This window comes from Ahaetulla prasina, chromosome 7 (assembly GCF_028640845.1).
Source record: "Ahaetulla prasina isolate Xishuangbanna chromosome 7, ASM2864084v1, whole genome shotgun sequence".
NCBI classification, from domain to species: domain Eukaryota; kingdom Metazoa; phylum Chordata; class Lepidosauria; order Squamata; family Colubridae; genus Ahaetulla; species Ahaetulla prasina.
In genome coordinates, this window is record NC_080545.1 from 20257166 (window position 1) to 20269602 (window position 12437).

Here is a 12437-nt window from a genome sequence, read left to right on the forward strand (position 1 = left end):
GTTGAGCCCAAAATTGTCCATACACCTATTTCGACTTCAGATAATCTAAATCAAATTTATACTTTTATAGAATCACAGAAAATTTGCCAAGAATTTTCAAACTAGTTATCATCTAGTGCAAGCCCCTATTTGGTGTGCAGACCCTGTTAAAATTTTTCATAAGGATGGATTATTTCGGTCTTTGACCTCAAATAAACAAATTCAATCATGCAGATGTATATCTAACCTCTGCTTAAGGATTTCCTGGAAAGAAATACATACTACGAAGCATATAGATGAAAGCTCCTACAATCAGGGTCTTCCTCCTAATATCTAATCTGAATCTACTTCCTTAAAATTTGAACCCATTGGGTCGAATCTTGCCCTCCAGGCCACACTGAACAAATAAGCTGCACTCTCTCTAAAGTAAATCTTTCAGATATTTAAAGATTGATATTCCCCATCAACAACCTCTTCTGCAGGCTAAACATCCTCACCAATTTCTGTGTTAATATTTCTTATCAATATGCCACCACTTTACTTAATTGTGTGTGTGTGTGTGTGTGTGTGTGTGTGTGTGTGTGTGTGTGTATGTGAAGGTTGGGATAGCACAGTAGGGCAGAAAAACAGTTATTTCTCTACTGTTTGTAGAGAGATTGTTGGGGGCAATAAGTTGACTTTGTATATAATATACAAATGGGTGAAGACTATTGCTTGACAATAGTGTAAGCTGCCCTGAGTCTTCGGAGAAGGGTGGGATATAAATGCAAATAATAAATAAATAAATAAAAAACTATGTAGTTTATTATAAATGCACTGTTTTTTCTTGCTTGAATTATGACCACAGTTGAGCCCAAAATTGTCCATACACCTATTTTGACTTCAGATAATCTAAATCGAATTTATACTTTTATAGAATCACAGAAAATTTGCCAAGAATTTTCAAACTAGTTATCATCTAGTGCAAGCCCCTATTTGGTGTGCAGACCCTGTTAAAATTTTTCACAAGGATGGATTATTTCGGTCTTTGACCTCAAATAAACAAATTCAATCATGCAGATGTATATCTAACCTCTGCTTAAGGATTTCCTGGAAAGAAATACATACTACGAAGCATATAGATGAAAGCTCCTACAATCAGGGTCTTCCTCCTAATATCTAATCTGAATCTACTTCCTTAAAATTTGAACCCATTGGGTCGAATCTTGCCCTCCAGGCCACACTGAACAAATAAGCTGCACTCTCTCTAAAGTAAATCTTTCAGATATTTAAAGATTGATATTCCCCATCAACAACCTCTTCTGCAGGCTAAACATCCCTCACCAATTTCTGTGTTAATATTTCTTATCAATATGCCACCACTTTACTTAAGTGTGTGTGTGTGTGTGTGTGTGTGTACATGTATATCAGTGGTGAGATCTGAACCGGTTTGCCACTGGTTTGCAGGCCGCACATGCGCACTGTGGCCAAGCATGCACTGCATGCGTGCATGTGTGGTGTACGCCAAACGTGCTTCACACGGAAAAGGAGGCTTGGGAAGGTAAGTAGAACAGCGAGGGGAGGAACAGCTGTGCCATGTGATTTAGATTCACTAGAAAGCAGGATTTCCTGCTTTCTAGCAATTTTAAATTGTGCGGCACAGCTGATCGTCGGAAATACTGGTTTGGAGGAACTGGTAGCTTTTTTTTTATTACTGGTTTTCCCGAACTGGTAGTTTTTATCACTACCAATTCTCCTGAACCTGTGCGAACTGGTAGCATTTCACCACTGATGTATATGCATATTAATATATGGCTGATTTCATTTTTCTCCTTTCTCTAAGAATTTGTATGAATACAAAGTATGTATGAGTTGCACATTCCTTTTACTGTTTTGCTCCCTCACCCATTAATACATGTAATGTATTTTTAAATATATTAAGCCTGCATTCTTCCTTGTTCACCCTCTTAAGGAATCCCACAACTGCAGTGTGTAAGAATGTTTATCATACAGCTGTGCCAAAAGTAAAGGCTGAATGAATGAGATGGAAGATTAAAGCCAGTAGACTGAACCTGTATTCAGTTACTGCAGTTGTGCGGTTTGCCTCCTGAATGCTGATGAACTTTCATGAATGGTCCCATATACTTTTCAGTCCAGTATATTTTAGGCAATAGTGATTATTGCTTGTGCTCAGCTAAAGCTTGAGATAAATAGCAAATTCTTTCTTAGCAATCCAAAGCTTCATCTTATCTCTCATAGGACTTCACACTAATGTGACATACCTTATAGCAAAACTAGAAAAGGTAATATGTACCTTGATTTCTCTGAAGATCTGACAACAGCCAGGAGTAGCATGAAACCAGACAGTTCAACAAACTGAGAATTTGTTTAAATAAGTCACTGTTTTCTATAGCAATGCAACCAGCTCAAATATTCTTTTATCATTCAACAAGCAGGTATAATTGATTATGATTAAATTCAAATGGTGCTGCTATTTTGTGTAGGTATCCGAATCTTAAAATGGTATTGTGAAACCATTTTATCATCTTGGGTCAATGAAGTATGTTTGCATATTTATTTAAATCTGAGGGTTTTAGTCTTTCATTTCTTAAATTATTTTGCCTGATAATTGTTTTATCTTAAGGACTATATTTCCTGCAGTTATGACATTAAAGAAACAAATGAGTGCAACAGTGCAAAGAAGGCAACTAAAAAATCACAGGGAATTGTAATTTCTAAATTTCACTGAATACTTTTTTTCCTGAAAATGTAATTTTAGTGTATGTCAGACACTTCTTCGTTAGTTTTTGTCTGTGGTCTCCAGACGTTGCTTTTAGTAATAATATATTCTATATTTTTCTTTAATCAAAACAGCCAAAGTATTTTGAGAGAGAAAGAGAGGGAGGGAGGGAGGGAGGGAGGGAAGGAGGGAGAGAGGAGGGACATATCTCTCTATGTCTATGTCCATCTCCATATATCTATATCATCTATATACCTGTATCTATATAGATATATGTATATCTATCTATATGTCCATCTGTCCATTATCTATCTATCTATCTATCACCATTATGGTGAACCTATGGCACGCATATCACCTGTAGCCATATCAGTGGGCATGTGAGCTCAGCTCCGGCGTGCATGTGCACACTGGCCAGCTGATTTTTGGGCCTTCTGAGTCCACCAGAAGTAGGGAAACAGGCTGTTTCCTGTCTCCGGAGGGTCTGGGGGTTGGTGGGGAAGGCCCGTTTTTCTCTCTCACCTGGCTCCAGAGCCTTTCTAGGAGTCTGGGAAGGGCAAAAATGGCCCTCCAGAGGCCAGGAACAACGCATTTCCCAACTTCCAGTTGGACAGGAAGTGATATTTTTTGCTGTCCCCAGCCTCCAGAGCCTCTCTATGACTCCCTAGCCCCTCTAGGAGTCTCTGGAGGCTGGGGACAGCAAAAAACATTACTTCCTGTTCAACCAGAAGTTAGGAATCGGGCTGTTTTTGGCCTCCAGTAGGCCTCCAGCGGGTGGGGAAGGCTGGTTTTGCCCTCCCCAGACTCATAGAGAGGCTCTGGAGCCAGGTGAAAGAGAAAACTGGGCCTACCAGGCCATCACATGCCGGGAGCGGGGGTCACGCACACATGCACTGGGGTGGGACGTATAGAAGTATGTGTGTGGGCATGCACGCGCAAGACACCCCTGCCCCCCCTTCCTGGCATGCGATGGCAAAAAGGTTAGCCATCACTGATCTAGCATGTCAAGGCTATAGGAACTGAGGGATCCTTCAGCAGTAGTAGCAAGTAATCAATTGTATGTCCTGAAAATGACCCAGTTGTGAAAATAAACATTTGCTAAATACTTGGCTAAGGCTAGTAGAATGATAGTCATTCAATGATAAGTAACAATTTTTATCTTTGCTAAGAGCCTCATCATTAAAATCAGATATGTGAAGAATGTGATAGGAACTCAGTGTGGAAAGAAATGGAATGTTTTATCAAATATATTGCATTTTGCTTGAAGTGGGCTTATAATTTTGAATATTTATTACGATGAACAACCAAGATCAGTAATGTTTGTTATATGATTACTCCTATTTGCATTTACCAAATAACGCCAGTGGCATTCTTGAGCTCTTCAGTGTAATTCTGCTTTCATTTTTGTTTATCTGTTTTCACTGTCAAACAGAAACAGCCAGATACAGGTTTATGGAATAGGAAGTTGTTACTTCTACAACAAAATATTGTTCGTAATACAAAATTTATTTTTATAATTTTGCTTCCTATTTTAAACTGCAGGCATATAATTTTCAAATTATAAAACATTTCCAAGCCATTTAGTATATAACATTTCTAAGGGATTATTGAATTCAGAGAATCAAGCATTCATGAAAGATGACGTGCAAGTTACCAACTATAGAATTTAACTGCACTTTGATACTGAATTGGCTTGAAAGTCAGGTCACAAAAGTGTTTTGAATGAATTGTGTCATATAAAATACAATGTTTCTGGAAAATTGTCACTTCCATGGACAGAGATTTCCTTGATAGCAGAAATACTGCTTTGACTTCCTCAGAGCGATCTTCCCATGTGCCACCAATTATGCATTTAGACTCCCTGCAGATGCTGCTCTTCACAAGAACATATGACTTAACCCTGGTTTTCATTAGAAAGTCATTATATGCTAGAGTGATTCACCTTATTAGTAATGTAATGGTCATACACAGCAGTCTTTCTCTAATTGAAGAGAGCTAAATATATCAGAAACAGCTTTAATTTTTTTTAAAAAAAAGACTTTGAGGCTTAATCCAAGCTTTTTATCTGTTATATCGTTTGAAAAATTCAGTGTGCAATATCTTTACAATCAAAAATGTTCAGAATACTACATAAATGTGTATAGGTTTGATTTGTGTGTGTGGTTGTGTAAATATAAAATGTAACATCTATATATATGTATGTATGTATGTGTATACACACACACACACATACATGCACGCACACATTTGTGCATTGGTATATATGTATGTATATATGTACATACATATATATACACTCACATATATGCAAATATATATGTACATGCGCCATGATGGCGCAGTAGTTAGAGTGCAGCACTACAGGCTACTTCTGCTGACTGCCGGTTGACTGCAATTTGGCAGGTCAAATCTCACCAGGCTCAAGGTTGACTCAGCCTTCCATTCTTTCCATAAGGTGGATAAAATGAGGACCCAGATTATTAGGGCCAATATGCTGACTCTGTAAACAGTTGAGCCGCAGTGGCATAGTGGTTAGAGTGCAGTACTACAGGCTGTTTCTGCTGATCACAGGCTGCCAGCAGTTTGGCAGATCAAATCTCACCAGGCTCAAGGTTGACTCAGCCTTCCATCCTTCCAGGGTAAAATGAAGACCCAGATTGTTGGGGGCAATATGCTGACTCTGTAAAACAGTTTAGAGAGGGCTTTAAAGCACTATGAAATGGTATATAAGTCTAAGTGCTGTTGCTATTAGAAAGGGCTAACAGCAATGTAAAGCGGTATAGAAGTCTAAGTGCTGCTATTGCTATTCCTATATGCATATGTGTTCCTTACAGCTTAAACAGGATCATTAAAAGTACATAACAACTTTTCTGATTATTAAAACCGTACAATGTATCTTATAAATGTTTTTTATTAATTTATTATCAAGGGTTTGGATTAACAGCCACAATGAAAACAATAATTTATATGGTATATAATCACATTATCTGAGCTAAAACAAGTTTTATCTTTAAGGCTTTTGTTTAAAGTTTAAAAAAAGTACAAAAGTTACATAAAAAGTAGGATATGTTACACAAAAAATTAATTTTTTTTTTTAGACCGAAAAACCATGGAGAGTCTCAAGTGCTGGTAAGAGTCAGACAGATTTGTAAGAATGAGATGGAACTTCTTAATCACCAGAGATAAATTCTAGCTGGGTATTTTAAATGGGGCATAAAAAATGAATTGTTGCTAATGGGGGGAGATCTTTGATGCTCATGATTCCTTTAAAAGGTTCACATAAATTAAATGTTTATTGTATATATTTTTAGAATGCTTGTATTATTCATAAAAGGTAGCTGGTTTATTATCTTTTTATTGCAACCTGAGTGTAGAATGATGGATTTCCTTAGACCACCTAAGTTTTATGACTGGAATAGATTTAGACTAGGAGTATACTGATTTATGCCTCAGTTCTTGAACCAGTCCGTTATGCAAGTTTTATAGCCTTGTTTACATTGATATCTGTCCTATGTGTGTGGTAATATGGCTTTCCACTTAGTTTCATTGAACTTATCCACAGCTTGCCACCAGGATTTGGGGGATATTCAAGACATTTGTCATATCCAGTTAAAGGAACTGCTTTTTTCTTCTTCCTGTTCTTTAATATTTCTGAGAGCTAATCACAGAACAGAGACACTGCTGGACTATACTATAAATTTTCACAATAAAATAATAAATATAACATACATCCTTATGTCCTGTACAGTTCAAGCTTGACCAATAACTATCCTACTTTTCGGAGTATAAATGCACTTTCCTCCCCCAAAACAAATGGGTGGAAATGACTGTGTGTCTTATACGGCAAATGTTGCCGAAGCCCAGCTACCCGCTGGCCCTCACCCTTTGGCTTCTGCCTCCTAACAATTTACCCATCGGCGATGTCACCCCCCATCACTGCTGTCACCTATTGCCACCTCTGCATGCCCCAATTTCAGCCAACAACAACAACAACAACAAAACAACAACAACAACAATAATAGAGTTGAAAGGGACCTTGGAGGCCTTCTAGTCCAATCCCTTGCCCAGGCAGGAAACCCTACACCATTTCAGACAAATGGTTATCCAACATTTTCTTAAAAACTTCCAGTGTTGGAGCATTCACAACTTCTGCAGGCAAGTTGTTCCACTGATTAATTGTTCTAACTGTCAGGAAATTTCTCCTTAGTATTAAATTGCTTCTCTCCTTGTTTAGTTTCCACCCATTGCTTCTTGTTCTACCCTCAAGTGCTTTGGAGAATAGCTTGACTCCCTCTTCTTTATGGCAACCCCCCCTGAGATATTGGAACACTGCTATCATGTCTCTGCACATCCTGTTTTCAGCCTCCGTGCATCCCATTTTTGGCCTGTTCCAGGTGGTGGGGATAGGCGGTGGCAGCGATCCCCGCAGCCTGGAACAGCTGATAGGAGGTGTTCCGGGAGGCAGATCCAACTGCCAATCAGCTACTCATGCTAAATCAGGCTGTGCTGAAGCTGACCATGCTGTTTTCTGAACGGAGGCAAATTGCTGGGAATCAGAGGCAGATTTTTTTCTTGTTTTCCTCCCCAAAAGATAGGTGTGTCTTATACTTTGGAGCGTCTTATAGTCCAAAAATACTGTAGTTTATATTTCCTTTCCTAAAGTTATGGATGACAGAACTCTTCTCTCCCCACGATCAATTTACTCTTCCTCCTTTCTAGGACATGCTTATTTTATCAGCAGAGTCTTTTACTGCTGCACATAATGTATTTAAAATCACAAACAAGCTTGTTTTGTTTTGTTTTTTATTGGATAATTTCCCCATATCCAAATACTGGTTCTACTTGATACTTTTTTTTTTTAATTTCACCAGTTTCTCAGTTGGCATAAATTAGAAAGCTCCTGCAAGACTATACCTTTCAAATGTTAACATGTTGAACATTAAAAGGTGATCTTACATAGTTTTCTGTTAGTTTTATTTTAATAAAGCTTGATTTTTTTTTAACCTCACAAGACTGATCTATCTTCCAAAAACAGGGAAGAAGGACTGATAATTCTAGTCAATAGATGAAATTAAGTGTGCAGTGTATTTAACATATCTTATCTACTAAATATATATATATTTTTAATAAGCTTCTCCCCACTCCTAAAAAAAGCATAACTGTTTATATTTCCCATTTTTAAATTTGTCCAGATTGCTGTGGCCTGTAGTTCCAAGCATGATGTCTATCCCCAGTCCCAGCAGGTAGAGTTGTGTCTGTAAAAACCAATGTTTTTGTTTTAGATAAAAAGATAGTAAAATAATATGTGTACATACATGCATATAATTTGACGAGCTTTTTTATTGAGTGTTTTGCTAAGAATCTTTGTACTCCAGCTTTAATGGACTGCATTTCTTTTCTCCAAAATTTGCATATCATTAGCATATGGTTATAATATAATATAATAGTATGACTGTCATTGAGCAAACTGTGTTGACTTTTGCTGAAATCAAGTAACTCAATACAATATTGAATTACTTGATAATTACTGATAAACATATATTAAACTTTTTGATACATCGATAGTTATGAGATCCTGCTACTGACTGTTTCTACTGCTTTATTTTATTTTGATTTAGCCTATGTTATATTACTAGATATAAATGTCTCTTTCTACTCAAAACAGTGTCCACAGTGCTACCTCTGTTATTTTTTTTCCTACACCAATTCCATGAGATTAATAGGGCAGAGAGAGAGAGAGTAACTGTTCCCAAGTCAAAGCAATAGAGCTTCAATGGCTGTGGATATATTAGCTTCAGCATCTCTCTAATGGCTGCCCAGCATTTTAAATAAAGAATAGCAGAGTTAGAAGGGACCTTAGATATGTTCTAGTCCAACTGCTGACTCAAGCAGCAGACCTTATACCATTCTGGACAAATGGCTGTCCAATCTCTTCTTTAAAACCTCCAGTTATGGGGAACTCACAACTTTGGGTGGCAAGCTATTCCATTGATTAATTGTTCTCACTGTCAAGAAATTTCTCCTTAGTTGTAGGTCAGATCTCTCTTTGTTAAGCTTTCATCCATTACTTCTTATCATGCCCTCAGGTGCTTGGAATACAGGTTGACACCCCCCCTCCTTTTTGTGATAGCCCCTGAAATATTGGAGGGCTGTTTTCATGTCACCTCTAGTTCTTCTCTCTGTTAAACTAGACATAACCAGTTCTCATGATTTAGTCTCCAGTCCCCTAACCATCTTTGTTTCTCTTCTTCACTCTTTCTTTTGTCTCAACATCTTTTATCATGGTGACCAAAACTGGATGAAGTGTTTCAAGTGTTGTTTTACCAGTGCAGTATAAAATGGTATTAACGTTTCACGTGATCTTGGTACTATCCCTTTGTTTATGCAACCTAGGACTGCATTGGCTTTTTAGGCAACAGCAGCATTACTGGCTCATACTTAAGGGCTCCTAGATCCCTTAAGTTATTGCTGTTGAGCCAGTTATCATCTATTTTATACCTGTGCATTTGGTTTTTCTTGCCTAAGTGTATTACCTTACTTTGTTTCACATTGAATTTAATTTGCAGGATAGGGTACAGTGTTCAAGTCTGTCAAGATCCTTCTGGCTCTTGATATTTTCTAAAGTGTTGGCTATTCCTCCCAACTTGATATTATCTGCAAATTTGATGAGTTACCCTTCTCTCACCTTGTCTAAATCATTTATGAATATGTGGGCCTAAGTCAGAACTTTGGGGTACCCTACTACATGCTGTCCTTCATATAGATATAGTTCCATTTGACAACTATATGTTGAGTGAAGTTGGTCAGAAAACCCAGTGGTGGGATTCATTTTTTTACTACAGATTCTGTGGGTGTGGTTTGGTGGGTGTGGCTTGGCTTGGTGGGTGTGGCTTGTGCATGGCAGGGGAAGGTTACTGCAAAATCCTCATTTCCTCCCGATCAGCTGGGTGAGGGTTGGGCCAGTCAGGTGGTATTTACGAGTTCTCCAAACTACTCAAAATTTCTGCTACCGGTTCTCCAGAACTGGTCAGAATCTGCTGAATAACACCTCTGAGAAAACCGAATAACAGTTGGGAGGGACTTTGGAAGTCTTCTAGTCCATTCCCCTGCTCGAGCATTCAGATAAATGGTTGCCCAATCTCTTCTTAAAAACCTGTGTTGTTGCATCCACAATTTCTGGAGGCAAATTGCTTCACTGATTAATTGTTCTGTCTGGAAATTTCTCCTTAGTTCTAGGTTCTGTGCTTGATTAGTTTACTAATCCATATTGTGGTGATGCTGCCTATTCCACATTTTTCTACCTTACCAAGGAATAGTTTAGTCCATTCTGTCAAAATGCCTTACTGAAATCCAACTATACCATATATACACACACACACACACACACACACACATATATGTTTTCTGAGGTTTTCGCGGGTTGGTTTGCTCCCAGAAGCACGAAGCTCCCAGAAGCACGAAGCTGAAGCCTGAAGATGACGAATGAGACTTCGTCGAAACATCGCCAAGACACTTCCAATTTTACGCGGGAGAAAACCCGAATAACCAAAGACCTACACACACACACACACACACACACACACACACACACACACATATGCTACATTATGCCAAGTACACTTGGTTTAGTGTAGGATTCTTTAGAATCTTTCTCAGCTCACAGTCATTATGAAAGGACATAGAAAAGCTGTAGGTTTATAAAAATTGTAAGAATTGTAAATTCTCAATTGCTCTTAATAGCAGTATTATAATATTATATTTCAGCAGAATGTCTAATATTGTCTAATTTTGTGTAACATCACATTTCCTCTATGGGGTCCTGGTTGCTTTATTTGTACCAAGGCACTTTTTTTCTCATTTTCCAACCTTGTCTGACAATGACCACCCAGCTTTTCAAGTTAAATACTTGGGAAGTTAAAATAAAAAACTGATTGCCCATTAGTTTCCCCCCCCTATAAATGTGTCAATCATTGATAAAAGTTCTTTCTAAATATTACTAATAAAGTTACTTATTGGTGTAATTTATATCCCAAATTTCTTCAAAAGCGGAAGAAGCCTTAAATTCTTCCTTTTTTCCTACTTTAGAATTGGCTGAGAAACTCATCAAACTTTGATGACTCAGAATGTTCCGTATTGCAATCTGCTTTTCCCCAATTCTAGGTGAATATCGGTATCATAATACTGTACCTGTTAATTTGAAATAATTTCTAGAACTAGCATGTATTTTAACCAGTTTTCCTTCAAGACGAGACATGAGAAAAACATTGCCTTTGTTTTATTATTAATGCCAATATTTATATTTCTCAACTGAATTTCCATTTATTGAGAAATCTCTGTTGCAACACTGGGTCATGACTCTTTTGGATTACAATAGTTATTGACTATGATACCTGTTGCTGGTTTGTTTGTTTTTTTCAGGTCAGTTGGCTGCAGGTACATGTGAAATTGTTACTTTGGACAGAGATAGCAGCCAGCCTCGAAGAACTATAGCCCGACAAACAGCTCGTTGTGCATGTAAAAAAGGACAGATTGCCGGCACTACAAGGGCAAGACCAGCATGTGTAGATGGTAAGAATTGAAGTATAACTTATGGTAACTTAGAATCCATCTAAAATGGAACCAGTTATCAAGTGGTTTATTTGATCATATTGTAATAAGGCGTTATTGAAAACTGCTCATTGAGTGCTTTAATGCAGAGACGATGTTTGAAATTATTGCTGCTGCCTACATTCGACAAGTCCTTTGTTTGTTTTCCTGATATAAAGGCTTTAACCTGGTATAAAACCTGTAGCTCGTTCTGTCAATGTGATGAAATAGAGAAATGTTAGGTCATTTTCTCAGTGCAACCGCATTGACAAATTGGTTGTAGGTTAGCGTTTTAATCATTGTGTGCAATGATCACCAGACGGTGGAGTAGAATACCACTGCCTTTTCTGTTTGTTTGGTTTTTGTGCCAGAATTTACCCAAAAAAATTTTTTTAAAAAAATCAAATTGGTTTGTGTCACAAGGTAGAAAATGGTCATTCTGTTCTGCAGCGTTTTTGAAGTGCTACACCTAAAGTTTGTTAGGTGGGGTTTTCTCTCATTTTGTTTAAGGCTTAAGTGTTTGCACGTAATCATCAGCACTGCTGAACCAAAGCTGCTTTTTCAGGAGGCAAATGCACTTTCTTGTGTTTTTTTTCTTTTGAAGACATTTCGCTTCTCATCCAAGAAGCTTCTTCAGCTCTGACAGGATAGTGGGGAAGGGAAGGATTTATATTCCTTGCAGACAGCTGGTCATTTGCATCCTTTTAGAGGGTCCTTGAACCACTTGGAGGTTTATCTGTGACCTCAGAGTCACCTTAGTGCTCCTGGTTCCTGTAGTCTGCAACTATTTTTCCTCTGGAAATCCATTCCTACTCCCACATCATTCAAAGGGTGTTGGTTTTATAGCTGCATAGCTAAAAGTCTGTAGAAAGCATTGCTAAAGTACAATGCTCTTCAATCTTAATGTTAATCATATCATGATGAGCATTCCTGCCTGAAAGTTAATGTGTTGGTGGAGAGAAGCTATAACGGTACTAATATATTAGAATGGAACTGTTATGTCATACCTTTTATTTCTGTTATCCTTTCCTTCCTTAAATATGTCCTTCTGTATGATTCACTGCAGATGCAGTGTGTTGCCTGCAGCTTCAAAAATGCTGATGTGGAGGGAGGAGGAAGATATTTCATTTTAAATTCTTTTTTCTTTTTTCTT

The 12437-nt window shown here is 37.8% G+C and overlaps 1 protein-coding gene across 3 annotated transcripts in view; it reads left to right on the plus strand.

The window, feature by feature from the left end:
• The window catches only part of TAFA5 (TAFA chemokine like family member 5), a 416270-nt gene that overhangs the window by 178420 nt on the left and 225413 nt on the right, over positions 1–12437 (plus strand). For all 3 annotated transcript variants that reach the window (XM_058190810.1, XM_058190809.1, XM_058190811.1), the window contains exon 2: positions 11117–11266. In XM_058190810.1, the coding sequence (XP_058046793.1) occupies positions 11117–11266 (150 nt within the window). The remainder of the gene's footprint in view (positions 1–11116; positions 11267–12437) is intronic.